The sequence below is a fragment of the Theobroma umbraticum genome, unplaced genomic scaffold (genome assembly GCF_002168275.2).
Source record: "Theobroma umbraticum cultivar Fairchild unplaced genomic scaffold, ASM216827v3 scaffold_56.0, whole genome shotgun sequence".
Classification (NCBI taxonomy): Eukaryota; Viridiplantae; Streptophyta; class Magnoliopsida; order Malvales; family Malvaceae; genus Theobroma; species Theobroma umbraticum.
In genome coordinates, this window is record NW_018397256.1 from 10,892,638 (window position 1) to 10,906,917 (window position 14,280).

A 14,280-nucleotide genomic window follows, 5' to 3' on the forward strand; every position below is an offset into this window, starting at 1 on the left:
TATCTTATCCTACTCCCAATTCCCATGATTGAAAAAGCTTTGAACCTAATTCTTCATATTTTCATGGTTTCAGCTCTTACTTGTAAACAAGATCACAACACGAGGTTTGTTGAGGCCTATCGAACCTGAAGTTTACGTACCAGGTAATTGTAGACTCATTTAAATATCGAAATTCATAGGCTTTAAATTTATGATGCGACCTTCTAAGTTTTCATTAGCCCCATTCTTTGACAGATTGAAGCTTTTACCATAAATGCATATAGTTTCTTGCTTTGGTTCATTGCTTTTGCTTGATATATTAATTATATTGGTTGTGGCAGCTTTGGATATCCTTCAAGCCTATGGCATCAAATTGACGGAGAAAACCGAGTGACCACCATTGTTCAAGATATCCTTTATATATTCTAGTGTACAAATCCTGAGAAAATTTCAAATCAGGAGAAGATGATTATCATGTAATTGCAACTACATGGTTAGTTCGAGTATATTCCGTTGAGGTCTCCTTGCAGACCCACGAGAGGAGGACCGGATGATACCAACCTCAGGACTTTTCAATTATTTTAAAACATGTAAATAAAATGTGTACAATTTCTTTATTTAAATTCAATAAATAAAAAACCATTTTAATCTTCTCAGATACTATATTATTTCTTATTGAAGGAAGTGCATCAGCATTACTCGCATACCATGTAAAGTTATATTCCAATTTCTTTGCCATGTAAAGTTATTTAGGTAAAGATTAGCTTTAAGTTAAACTACTGTTAATGACTATTTCAATCAGCATTCCAACTGAAAGCAATGTCAATGACAACTTCAACTCCAACCTTAATATATGCATGTCCATTCATGCTTCTCCTACATCAGAATTCTGGCCTGATTAAACTTGAAATTATCAGGATCGAGTACAACCAATGCAGAGCACTAGATACAACAGGTTGGCCATTGCAAATACTTGTGCTAGTGAAAAATCTGCAACTCCTTTGCCTAATTTGGCTTTCTCCCTGACTCAAACTGGACAGGATAAAGCATTGCTAAAAACAAACTGTTGTTTCTTGGATTACAATCATGAAGTAACCTCCAGAGGTAATGAACTTCTAATTACATTGATGTTTTACCGATTTGACAACTGCTTTTCCTGCATCGTGCAAATCAAGATGCAAAAAATGAAAAGCATTATTTCATCCATATTTTTTCCAGCTTTGTCCGCAAAGTCAATGCAGACCCCATGACCCTAATTTGGCTGGTCTCCTTGTAGTAGATTCATCCAAATCAATAATAAGCCTGAATTTTTCGGCACTATCAAATGTTTAAGGTATATCAAGTGGGAGTCTCTATAGAGTCCATCTTACAGAGCAGAAGAACTAAGAATCCAAGACACTATTTGTTGCTCCACTTCTTCCCAATTATGTACTCTAGTCACCAAAGGATGTTGATCAATTGACTCTGTTTTAGACCAAGGATATGAGTTCTCATAATCAAAAAGCAGAACTCTGATTCCAACTTGAGCACACTCAACAGCATATCTTGGGTTATCATCAATCAGAATCTTGGCTCCTAACAGCCTGCAAGAGAAACAACTCATCAAGAAAAATTTGTCTGCAGTAAATTTCTCCAAGGAATGAATAAGCTCATCAAGGCAATTATCTCAAATAGAAGCTGATATACTTGCATCATAAAAATAAAGAAATAATTGCACTTGAAATTATTAAAAGGGATTAATAAATGAAAAAGAAAGTAAAATATTAAGCATCACACAGCAATGTAAAGGCCTGAGGGCTTATGGGCATACCGACATATTTCTGACTTAGGTCTAGACTCCCCATCAAGAGCAAAATGGTTGCCAAAGTGAATCTCCTGAAAAAGTCCAGGAAAGTGCTTCTCTAACCACTCAATTGTATGCTCCTTAATCACATTCTGCCGAGACCTACTCATAAATATATGGAAGACTGCTTAGTGCACCAGTCAGAAGTACAGACATTATTAAGGAAGAACAGTAAGCATACATACGTTACAACTGACAGGTTACAAAGTCTTGATAACTTATGAAGTGCCGCCTGAGCACCTGGGATAGGGTGGATACCTTTCTTGAAATATGGTGTCTTGAAGAACTCATGGACACGGATATCAGCTGTCAAGACAAGTAACACAGAGTATGTTCAGAAGTAATCTTTGGCCAAAGCAAACTCAAAGCAAGAAACTCAAAATGCTAAAAATGATATCATGATAGATTTGGAACTCTATTTTAAGGGAACAATCAAAGCATTTGCAACCAAAAAAAAACATTAAGAGGTCGCTTCATAAGTTTGTGCAAATATTTACAATTGATACACATTAGAATTAAATCTGATATCTTTTCCATTGTTTCAATGATCCTTAAATCACTTTCTATTATTGATTTATCTAGATCCACGTAGTATATTTACTTAAATTGGAATATTAAAGAACAAACCCACATAAGACTCCACCTAGGTTGACAACCTTTTATGCAGCCACTGAAGGCAAATGAACCTTTACCTTTCATCCAGAAGAAACAACCAAATTTTAGCACACTTTATTCAAAGAATTTGATGAATTTTAGTACAGTAGTAGTAGCATATTACTGAATGCTTTTTGTCACATGAATTTAATAAATTATCCACCAAGGAATCAATCAGTCTGTCTAGTAATACCTTCATCACGAGAACAGTTCCATATCTGTAACAAGAATAGAAGATGCATTAAAATACATACAAAGAAACGCAAACAACTTCCGCACAAAAGTTGACTATAGAAAGCAAAAAATTACACAAACAACATAAGTAAAACTGCTAAAGAGTCAAGACCCCAACCCACAGATTAAACTATCAAGTATGTTAGTGTAATTTGAACAAGCATTTCAAAAAAATGGTAATTTGAACATGGAAGCACCTTCATTACCCACATAACTTGCAGTGCAAATGGGTAGAAGCTTTTACTTAGAATCGATTCACATGCAAAATGGTGACTACAAACCCATAAAATCATAGCTAAAAGCTAAGAACAATCATATCAAAGATCTTCATGGAAGAAAAATGAGCCTTTTGCTCCCGTAGTTTTTCCTAGATGCTCTAGAATGCTTCTTTTTATTCATCCTGGAGACCTTGCCAGCCTTTCCGTCCTCAGGGCAGAGCTATTTTTTCTTTAATCCTTCTTTCTCTCTTAGCAAAAGAAGTGCTGATCGTCTTTAATTCCACTTAATCAAAATTCAACACTGATTGCCTTATACCAACAAAAAATGGCAATTATACTAGCTGATTTCCATTGCTCTTCGCAACAGAAAATTTGAAAAATTTTATGAAAAAAGAAAAAAAGCTTACCTTGAAAAACTCGTAAACATGGTACTCTGAAACTGAATGATTCAACGAATAACGATCCGCTATAAATCTGTTCAAAGCCGACACAAAGTTTCCTAGTACTGCTTATACCAGAAAACAGGGAAAAAATCCTTACAAAAATACCTAAAATTTGCCAGAGACAAAAAAGAAGGCAAAGAATTTGCAGGAAAAGATATTGTACCTTCGTCGACATCGACTGCAACCGCAATCTTTTCAGGCAAAGGTTTGTCATTAAAGTCAAGAGGCTTCCCTCTTTGACACGCGCCACCAGTATCAGTCGTCGATTTCGCCATTTTGGGTGGTTCATTATGGCTAATAATTTCTAAATGACGCGCCAACTGGGGAGCAAAGGCGCGTGCCTTCTGATCCCAGGTTCCAGGCGAATCCTGGAAACAACTTTTAAGGGTCAAATTGAAGCCAGCGGCGGGTCTGTTAAACTTGAAACCACCGCCGACATTGTGATTTTCAAGGGAATCAAATTTGCTGAGCAACTGGAAGCAACGGCGTTGGTCGTTCGGCAACGTGTGGAGTTGCTTCGAAAACAAATCGTTACGTGCTAAAATCGCCATGAACTGAACTTTTCCGTCACGGTTAAAACTAGAGATTTGATTGAACAAGAAACGAACACCGCTGCTTTGCTTCTTTAACATAACGAAGCTTTTCACATTCCAGCTTTCCCCCCAAAAAAATACGTCTCAGAAAAATAAAATGATAAGTAAAAGAGTAGATTAAGCCAACGAACTTATGATGATCTCGCAGCACAAAGATTTCAAAAAAAAAAGAAATCGGGTTAGATAAATTGATTAATTAATAAAAAAATGGAAACCCTAACAAAGTTGATTTTGATTTGGGGGGTTAACGGAGAAAAAGAGTGGAGAGGCTGCGCGGCAAACAGACCTATAATGGAACAAAAAAAAAAGAAAGGAATATAATAATAGGATATTTATGTTATAAATGGTTTGAAATTAAAGGAAATTTTGAAGGATACCTACAAATTAGAAGGAGAAATTTAAGGGATTTCATTTAAGAATAGAATACAGCAAATTTGTGATTTGGAACTCACGTTTCTTCCTCTTGTTTTAGCCTTCTTGAATTTTAGTGGAAAAGGAGAAAATCTCCGGGACAATAGCAAAATGGTCCTGAAAGAATATGCGGAAGAGGACAGGACCACAGGGTCGGCAGTGGTAATCTTAATTAGTCGAGAACGAGGATTGTTTCATGTGCTAATTACAAGGTTTACTGCTAGTTAATTAATGGTTTAGGGGAGGGAAAATTTTTGGGACCGAAAGAAAAAATGTAAAATTCAAATTACTTAATTCGAATATCTTATGTTAATTAATCTGATTAAATAAGATTAAGATATCGAAGGTAAAATGAATTTAAATAAAAAAATTATTTTTCATCCATAAGTTTATATAGTGATTTTAAACTTATTACTGCTCAAATAAGATTGTATTTAATAAATTTTAATTGTATATATTGTTTGTTGGTTTATAAATTTTTTAGAAATAGTGTAATATTTATCAAAAAAATTTAATTATTTTAAATTTTATTTTTTATGAATTAATTTTAATTTATTATTTATTATTTATATAAGATTTGATTTTAAATTTATTATAATTGAATATTTAAAACCTATGAGTTTTAACTATGAATGTTTGAGATATTTGGATGTGATTAATAATTAAAAATTTTAATCAAATATTTATAAAATTTAATTATCATATTAAATAATAAATTTTGAATTAAAATATTTGAAAATATAAATAATTTACAAGAAACATCTTTAAAAAATTAGAAATTTCTTTTCGGGGAATGGGAATTTTAATTGCACGAAAAAAGTGGAACGATCAATTTTTTCGTTAGTTTTATTATCAGCAATTACAGTTGACAGGAAAGTTGCTGATAAACTACGCTTTAAAAATGAAAAACGTGGCGTGCTTTGCTTATTTATATTCACCAAAAAAGAAAGAAGAAAATAAGTGCGGTGAGCACAGATCCCGATAGGCAATTGGCACCGCCGCTACGCCTCCAATGTGATGATTATAAAGACACTTCTTTGGTTTGATTGACTCGTATTTGTACAGGGACAAAACCCAACTTTGGCAGTTCAAAGCGTCTTTTGATGGGTCTATAGCAGTAAACTAGTTTGAGATGAAGGGAGCCCAGTTCAAGTATAGTGGCAGTCCCATGGCGTCATACCTGGGGGCACTCCGGGACTGAAGATTGGTTTGGGATTTACATTTTTCAGGTCGGGCCGTCAATATGTTAAACATTCAGCCGATCGAAATGAAGCTTAAGCAAGCTGATTGCCTAATCTGATGGCTAGAACATGTTAAACATTGGGAGTTGAGTTGGGCTATTTCATTTATTTATTAAGAGCGGTAGAGCTTATTGTTTCTAAAGAAGCGGAAGAACTATTATAGTAGGCCCAAAGTTTGAGATTTGGAAGAGGTCAATTTGAAAGTAATCAAATTTCAACAATAATTTCATAGAATAAATGGTTATTTTACAGTGTAAAATGAGTTAAATCCATGTGGTCTAGGAAAAATTTAAACTCAGCTAAGCAAAGAAATGATCAGTGCCTGGTTGAATGGCAATGACGAACTAAATCAATAAACACCACAAATGACAAGCGCCAACACCAGCATCAGAGCCGAAATGAGGCTTGGGATTCTTGCTGCCGAAGATTTGTTATGGGAGGGAGCCAATTCATGTTTCCCAATGTCGATCATGATCTCGAAACGACAAGGTGCTTGAGATGGATCCACGGTGGTAACGACAGATAAGTTATTAAAAGAGCATGAATCTTTCCTTTGATTCATGGTCTGATAATACATATTGAACGCATAAGAAGCATTGTTTCTGACATCCAGATTACCACAGGAGGATCCATAGCCAAGACTTGTGCAATCAGCGTATTCACAAGCATAGCTAATGCCTTGTGCCACACTGGGGTCTGAAATGCTTGCTGAAGGGGACAATACACACCATTGCCTGGCCAGATACTTGACGCCTTTGGCTGCGACTATAGGTCTTCCATTGCCCATATCCAGTGGATATTTGATGCTTCCATCGTAATTGAAAATACCCCAATGCCTCTCAAAGTTTCCAGGCTGAACGCTCTTGTTATCTTCATCAACGAGTGAAAACACGTAAACCTCAGGAGGGGTTCGGCGTTTTGGGCTGCCTTGGCCTTGAATTATACGGTTGAGAAGGGCTTGGTTGAACCTGCGGGCGTTGTTTACGTTCGCACTGGGGTCACCATCAGTTGGCCAGCCAACTTCTCCAATGATGACAGGCATTTGTCCGAAGCCGTTCTTTTCGAGTGCTGAAATGAGGGTGTCAAAGTTGGCATCGTAAACATTGGTGTAAACGATGGAACCGTCCACAAGGGGGCTAGCAGTGTTGTTGAAGAAGGCATATTCTTTAGGGAAATTGGGATCAGATTGGAGACTAAGAAACGGGTAGATGTTGATGGTGAGAGGACCGCCGTTGTCTTGAAGGAATTTGATAATGTTAATCATCAGGTCATAGATATCAGGTCGAAAATTGCCGCCAGAGGGTAGGCCGCTGTCAGTCTGGTAGACATCTGCATTCAATGGTATGGTTACCTTCACCTGTTTGCCTAGCCCAGCTTTTATAATAGCTGCTTGAATATTTTGGAGGGCTGGAAATGTTGTATGAACGAACATATCTTTGTAGGTATGAAGGAAAGGTTCATTGGCTACAGCAACGTGCCTGGAAATTAATCACATATACCAGAGAGATCAATTCAGCTTCTATATGTAGGTGAACGAAGGCAATTACAATCTGAATATTGTAATATTGTCCGATCCTTTACTAATGGAAAAAACGTTGGACCAATCATATCATTATATCAACAATTATAATTGTATTTGTTAGAAGAAGAGAAATCTTATCTAATTGAATCCACCAAACCCCATTTTTTTTCTAAATGAAAGGATATTAGCTTTTATTCCAAATAAAAATACCATACTTAAGCCCGATCTTGTTAGCAGCTTTTGTTTTATGCTAAATTGCTTAAAACTATCAAAGTGAATCTGATTCGCTTCCCCCAATCGAGTTCTTTAATAAACAAATCAATGCAACATATGAAAACAGTCGGATCTTATACTTAGCACCTTCCCTAAAATTGCATGTCTTATATATTATTTGGAATTCTTAAATCCGAATGCACCTTAAAAATACTCAAAATTTTGGAACTCAAAGCTAATCTGTCAAAAGCTTTCGGACACTTGGTATGGAACGTTTTCGACAGCAAAGTTTAGCCCAATTAACGTTGGAAAGGTGAGAGTTGAGTTACCTTATATCAGTTCCGTACTTGGATATGTAGTTGGAAACATTTTGTTGCACCCAAGCCTCAGCATTTCTGACGCTACTTGCAAGCGATGCCAACATGTCATTTGGTATTCCAACCATAACCTCGATACCAGACCTTCCAAGGGCCTTTAGTGCTCCGGGATCAGCTTCAAACAGCTTCACTTTCTTGAATCCATTGTCTTTCAGGAGCTTGACCACTATGTTAGGCGGCAGCGGGTGTGTTGATTGCAATCCCCAGTTGCAAGCCAGGCCTAAGACACCCTTAGCCAAGCCTCCACAACCAACCAGCAAAGAAAGAAGAACCATAACAAACGGATTTGACCCATTTTCAGAAACAAGAATCTCTATCTGAGTCTTGATCAGCTCCTTGGAGGTCTGTTTTTATGCGTTTCTATATGCAGCGGTCTGAAGTTTAGAGCCATATAAGGAGGAGAAGATGTGCTTTTACGAGAGGGAAAAGAAAGGGAAGGAATTACATAAAGATTCAACAGGAACAGATTCCAAGGGAAACACCAAGTTGAATCATCAAAAACCCTTGTTTTAATATGCCAGAGATTATTAAATTAAGAAGAGCATAGAGTGAAATGTTGGAGTTCATTACGTGTAGCTACTCAATGAAGCCAAACGGCAAAACCCTCATAGAAGGAACGTATGCATACTTTCCAACTAGAATCTTTGTCTGGTCTATAAAGTTTCATCATTCATGGAAAGAAGCTTTCTGATCATTCAGCTTTTGTTAACAACTGGTTTAATATTCCTTTTCTATTCGCTTCGGAAGATTTCCCTATAAAATTCCTGACAACGGGGAGTTTTTCATCAATTAATCCTTGACGTAATTCGCTCCGACTCCAAAGAAAAGACCTGGCCCAGACTCTTGTTCTACTTAAGCTGCTCATATATTGGCCTCAGGCCTGAAATGGATCTTAGCTTTGGGTTTGGGCTGATCAGTTGCATGACCAAGACCAACTGGCCCAGTTTTGGGCCATTCAAATTGGATCCATTTGAGTTCTTTTTTTTTCCCAAAATGGAAAATATAGAGTGTGATAAATAATTTGTAGCCCTAGAGTTATGCTACTTTCTTCTCCATCCTTATTTTAAATTTATATTTTTTTATTATTAAATAAATTTAAAAATATTTATAAATAAAATAATTAAGCATGTAAGTCATTCTCAAATATTTCGATTTCATTCTAATTCATTTCAAGTCCATTAATATATAAAATGAATATTTCATTTTAAAATCCACAAGGTGATTACGGAATTAACGAATGTTATAAGCGACTAATTTTAGTAACACGTACAAAATAATGTGTTAAAATTTAGTAGAAAAAAAATGTGGAAATGCACAAGTTCAGGTTAAACTGTTACGAGTGACTTCTTTAAGTTAAAAAAATAAGAGTAAATAAAAAATCCCCCCCCAAAATCTTTCTGACAACGCATGCAGGCAAACGCCAATCCTATATCTCAAGAAACGACATCGTTAAGAACTAAAAAGTGAAAGGAAACAGAAAAAAACAAACCATAAAAACAACTGAAAAGAGGAAAAGGCATGTGAGTATTGTCGGTGAATGAAGACTCCTGCTCGAAAAGGAGAGAGAGACATATGATAGATCCACATTAGCATCAACTGTGGAACTGGGGTCACTTTCAGCCCTCCTATTAGTACTCCTCCACTCTAGACTCTTATATTACAGCCCAAAATCCCCCCATCTGCCCCACTTTCTCTTTGTAGCTTGTCCCCTTTCGTTTATTCTTGAACTTGAAAATAATTCCTTGCTGATTTTTTTTTTTGCTTTTTTTTGTAAAAGGGTAGGCTTTATTTGTGGAGTGGAGTTATTAGATTCCCATATGTCAGCAGTGCAAGAAGAAGACATGATGGTGGACTTCAGCCAAAATTAATTGCTTTGCTTGCATCTGGCTCTGGTGTTCATTTGTTTCTCTTTGGAGATGCTTTGTCTAAAGGCAGAAGCTTTGGATGAAGACCACCATCCTCAAAGTCCTATTAATAACAGCAGCAATGGGAATGAAAATTGCAATGGTGGTAATAATGGGGGTTTTATTTTACCAATCAACTGGTGGGTCTTTTTCCTTTTATTCTGCTTATGCTTTTTTTTCCCCGTTTTTGTAATGATAATTGTTGTGTGCTGGATGGTTTTGCAGGGCAAGCTCTATTAATAGATATTTGCAATGGAAAAGTGGCAAGGTTTGGAGCAGGTCATTTTCAGCTGGTGACGACCCTTGTACCTCTTGTTCTGAGTTGCAGGTAATTTGCAAAGCCAATTCTCTACTTCCAATTGTATGGTTATAAATTTCATAATGCAAAATATTATCTGGGGAGTTTTTATTTATTATGCAAGCAAGGACTTATTATGGTGTATGTATTTGGCCTTGTTAAAGATTTTTAGATTTTGAAATCATGTTGTTACCAGGATACTAAGCCCCAGGAAAGGAGTGGACAAGAGAAAAGTCAGCAGATGTGCCATTATAAGTACCAGCTTGAACAAGATGTACGTGGATTCCATGTCTCTGCATATTTCCTTTACTTTTGCAAGTGACGTATCGATTTATTTCTCTAGATTGTTTTTTTCTACTGTTTCTGTCCGAAAAAAATTTGTTGGAGATTGCATGTAAAGCTTTGGATTAAGGTCATGTGGCTTTTTAGTTCGTCCAAGTTAATGCCATGTTTGGTTCTCTGCTACATAAAACTCCTGCCACTGTTTAAAGTTCCTTTTTTTTCCCGGACATTTCTGATTTCTTGAGCTCGCACGAGTCTGAATATTTCTATAGAAGTGTACCAGGCCGGACGATTAAAAGTATGAACTGCAAATTATAGTAACATGAGACGAGGGATAGGCAATGATTAGTGAATGCTGGAGCATTTTCCATGCTTCTCCCTTTTTAACAAAACCCGAGCCAAGATAGTCGTGCCTTAATCCATTGAACTTTCTTTTTGGTCTACATCACCACACTCCTCATCAAGATAAATCTTAAGCTTATTGAAGCTTTATTTGGATTTATTCAGCAAGGAAGCAAAGGAGCATTGGAATTGCAGTAGACTTGACTGAGGGGAGAAAAATGAAACATGATTAACATGGATGTGATTAAGAGAGTTTTGTTACTAAGATGATGCTCTTTACTCCTTTAAGAGAGAGAGGGAGTAACGATTGTGCTAATAAATGATTATTGAAGTGCCATGATATTCAAGTTTTGAATATTTTTCTTAGGGGGCCTGTAACTGCCAACTCTGTGCAGGATTGATATCTCATGCTCATGCCACATGCTACCACTTGGATAATACAGGTTAAAAAGTTGCAGCAGCAGTTGCAGGAAGAGACTGATTTGCACTTAGCTCTAGCAAGTGCAGTCGAACACTGTGGTTCACCTTCTCCTAATTCTCCCAGCAAGCTTCCAGATAAGGTCAGTTCCCTGTGCATGGTTGCTCATTTATATTTATATTCTTTTCTCAATCTCCTAAATTTGGATTTCAGGTCCAGGAGCTTTTAGATAGCATAGCTGTTCTAGAGATTACAGTATCAAAGCTTGAGCAAGAATTTGTTTCTTTACAATATCAGCTTAGTCAGGAGAGGAATGAGCGACGTCTCGCTGAGTACCGTTTTAAACATTTGCCATGTGCCGCACCATCTGTTTTTGATAGCTCTCTGGCTTACTTAACAGAACCAGTACGTTCAGCTATATCTTCAGAGTGTTGTGCTGGTGATCCTGTGGGCTGTGGCTTTTAAATAGTTAGAATTGGTTATCATGTCGTATTTACTCTTGGGCTTCTTGATGTCAATTTTTTTAGAATATTACATCTGCTGTACATTCCTCTAGTCAGTTTTTTATCTTATCCTGCAGAGGTAAAGAAAAATTGATTAACAGTCTATTTTATGTTTCAGATTGCAAGACATTGTAATGAAGAGGAAGCAGAAGCAAATATGGATGATATGCCTCTACCGCAGGCTGTTCTCGACAAAGATCATTTTGTGGAGAACCTTTGGCATCATCCCAATCAGCTAGCTGAAGAAATGGTCCTGCGTATGAGAGATATTTTCATCTTCTTAGCAGATTCATCCAAGCTTTCTTCTTCCCAGTATTTGGTGTCACAAGCTTCACCTCATTGCCACCTTGCCAACTTTTTGGAATCTTTCTCAGACTCATCCATTGCAACTTCCTTAGTAAAAAGTCCCTCCGGAGGTGGTGCATATGATCCATATGGAGTCTCTGGCAAAGTGGACTGGACAAGTTGTATTGGGGCCTACAGCGCAGCAGTTGAAGTCTCATGGTTGTCTGTTGGGAAGAAAGAACTTGAATATGCTGCTATGGGTCTAGAAAGATTCAGGTCAACTATTTAACTTCCTTTTTAAGTCGCTTTTTTTTTATATCTTCATTTCATTGGCTCCTAGCACTCTGCTCTAGAGTAGGGAAGTGGAATTCTTGGAGCTATCTTATCATAAAGCCTTAAGTAGAAAGGCTTTATGCTATGAGCCTGACGAGTTGTTGCTTTTATTCTTCCTCTCTGTTTGCCTACAGATTACTTGTTGAGCAGTTGGCCAGAGTGAATCCATCTCAAATGAGTTGCAGTGAGAAGCTGGCATTTTGGGTTAACTTGTATAATGCTTTGATTATGCATGTAATACCTTCTACTCATTTCCCATCTATGCAATTTACTCTCACTCTGTCTCACACAAACATACAGACAATATATAGGCACACACTAAGCTACGATAAGTTAGGAATTCTTTCAAAATATGGGGAGTCTTGGCTGGAAGAATTGCACACACGGTCTCAGACCTTGGTTTCTGACCATCCTGCACATTTTACATGCCATCTAGATCAATAGATATTACTTCCTATGCTTTAATTAAATAATATCTCTGATTTTTATCTCTTTTATCTCTATTTTATCAGGCATATTTAGCATATGGAGTTCCAAGAAACGATATCAAACTATTTTCCTTGATGCAGAAGGTTTGTTGCTGTCATTTTTTCTGTTATCCCTCCACACTCCCCCCTTCCTCCCCAATGTATCCTGCTTTGAACAATTGCTAACAGCATGGCATGATGACATGCAGGCTGCCTATATTGTTGGAGGACTTTCAGTGAGTGCAGCTGACATAGAATGCACCATTTTAAAGATGAATCCTGCTGCTTATCGTCCACAAATTGTATGTATAACTTCTCCATTTATGTGCAGTGACCAGCCCCTTGCAAAAGATGATGATGATGTAATATAACTGAGCTGAGACACCTTAAATCCTTTATCCAAAATTTGACTGGAAATGTACCATATAGGATGTTATGCAAAACAAAAAAAAGGTGCCTATACCATTACCTAAACATATCACATCTCTGGAAGGATGGTAAACTAGCTTCGTAAAGGATGCTCTGTATGGACTTTCCAGGGCTTCTTTGATCGATTTTTTAAGTTTTTTGGGATGTAGTCCTACTTTCTATTTCCCTCTTCTTCTTTTTTAACTCCAAAGAGGAAATCCATTTTTTCCATATCTCATTTCATTTTCAAGGAGGTATTTTCTTCTTCACTTTTTTGGATTTGATTTTTCATTGATAATATTCTATGACATAAATACCTTCTCATTGTAATCATGCTAGGCTGGATTTCTTGCACTTCATAAATTCAAGGCATCTGATGAGCAGCAGAAATATTCAATTGATCATCCTGAGCCTCTTCTATATTTTGCTTTAAGTTGTGGGTTGCATTCTTCGCCCGCGGTAAGATCTCATTTGCTTCTCATTCCCCCTTCCAGTATTTTGAATATCTTTTCACTACAAAGTCATAGGAATCCACTAATATTGATGGAAATTGAGAAATAATTGATTAGTTGACTTTGCTGGAAAGTTTTGGTTTGTTTGTTTTTTGTGCAAGCAGTTTATCTACCAATCTATTATGAAATTTCTAATCAATATGATTGGTTTCCAGTTTTATTGAGTGTTTCTATTGTCCTCATTTTGTAATCAGGTGAGGATTTTCAAGCCTGGAAATGTGAATGAGTTGCTAAAAAGGTCACTGAAAGATTACATTCAGGCATCTGTTGGTATAAGTAACAAAGGGAAACTATTGGTGCCTAAATTGTTGCATTCTTTTGCCAAAGGAGTTATTGAAGACTCACTGTTACCCGATTGGATTTGTAAATTCTTATCAGCACAGCAAGCCTCCATGGTTAGAGATTGTTTATCGCGTAATAAGTGGAGGCTCCTTGGCGCTCGAAGCTTCTGTGTCCTACCTTTTGATTCAAGATTTCGCTTTCTCTTCCTATTGGATGATAGGAACTCCCTTACCTCACCACCCAACTCGTAAAAGGTTATGGGAAACAGATTGTAAAATCTCATGCTTAGACTTCTAAAGCAGGGAATTCTTGAACACACCAGCTGTATCCGTGTTACCTGCCAGTAATGTGTATATTGCTTGGTCCGAGTAGAACCAGCAAGGATCAAATTGTACAGTAGTAGTGGCCGTCAATGGAAATTTTCTTGGATGAACTTGAATGCACGGTCACGAAGGATTTACGAAAATTGTCTACCGACTGACACCAGTTCCCAGTTTTATCAATATTTTTCTACCGAT

At 36.8% G+C, this 14,280-nt stretch overlaps 4 protein-coding genes across 9 annotated transcripts in view; 2 read left to right on the forward strand and 2 right to left on the reverse strand.

The window, feature by feature from the left end:
• The window catches only part of LOC110411319 (alpha-aminoadipic semialdehyde synthase-like), a 12,075-nt gene extending 11,433 nt beyond the window's left edge, over positions 1-642 (forward strand). For all 4 annotated transcript variants that reach the window (XM_021421428.2, XM_021421424.2, XM_021421426.2 and 1 more), the window contains 2 exons: positions 74-143; positions 321-642. In XM_021421428.2, the coding sequence (XP_021277103.1) occupies positions 74-143; positions 321-373 (123 nt within the window). In that variant the 3' untranslated portion in view covers positions 374-642. The remainder of the gene's footprint in view (positions 1-73; positions 144-320) is intronic.
• A 442-nt stretch (positions 643-1,084) lies between these two features.
• On the reverse strand, positions 1,085-4,522 carry LOC110411320 (Haloacid dehalogenase-like hydrolase (HAD) superfamily protein). Of its 2 annotated transcripts, none has more exons than XM_021421431.2 (7): positions 4,417-4,522; positions 3,535-4,250; positions 3,336-3,433; positions 2,670-2,694; positions 2,008-2,128; positions 1,790-1,924; positions 1,085-1,562 (listed from the first exon to the last, which is right to left on the reverse strand). In XM_021421431.2, the coding sequence occupies exons 2-7, from the start codon at positions 4,001-4,003 to the stop codon at positions 1,346-1,348; spliced, it is 1,065 nt and encodes a 354-aa protein (XP_021277106.1). In that variant the 5' UTR covers positions 4,004-4,250; positions 4,417-4,522; the 3' UTR covers positions 1,085-1,345. The 2 variants fall into 2 exon arrangements, with proteins under 2 accessions (XP_021277106.1, XP_021277105.1); XM_021421430.2 differs by having other exon boundaries at positions 4,346-4,505.
• A 1,308-nt stretch (positions 4,523-5,830) lies between these two features.
• On the reverse strand, positions 5,831-8,076 carry LOC110411099 (O-Glycosyl hydrolases family 17 protein). The gene is made up of 2 exons (XM_021421121.2): positions 7,681-8,076; positions 5,831-7,094 (listed from the first exon to the last, which is right to left on the reverse strand). Exons 1-2 carry the CDS (start codon positions 8,001-8,003, stop codon positions 5,966-5,968), a joined length of 1,452 nt encoding a protein of 483 aa, XP_021276796.1. The 5' UTR covers positions 8,004-8,076; the 3' UTR covers positions 5,831-5,965.
• A 1,331-nt stretch (positions 8,077-9,407) lies between these two features.
• LOC110411563 (uncharacterized) lies at positions 9,408-14,195 on the forward strand. Of its 2 annotated transcripts, XM_021421776.2 has the most exons (11): positions 9,410-9,772; positions 9,858-9,960; positions 10,127-10,204; positions 10,998-11,114; positions 11,186-11,377; positions 11,594-12,036; positions 12,228-12,327; positions 12,606-12,665; positions 12,770-12,862; positions 13,308-13,427; positions 13,675-14,195. In XM_021421776.2, the coding sequence occupies exons 1-11, from the start codon at positions 9,645-9,647 to the stop codon at positions 14,011-14,013; spliced, it is 1,773 nt and encodes a 590-aa protein (XP_021277451.1). In that variant the 5' UTR covers positions 9,410-9,644; the 3' UTR covers positions 14,014-14,195. The 2 variants fall into 2 exon arrangements, with proteins under 2 accessions (XP_089638666.1, XP_021277451.1); XM_089782540.1 differs by lacking the exon at positions 11,186-11,377 and having other exon boundaries at positions 9,408-9,772.
• Positions 14,196-14,280: the final 85 nt, after the last annotated feature.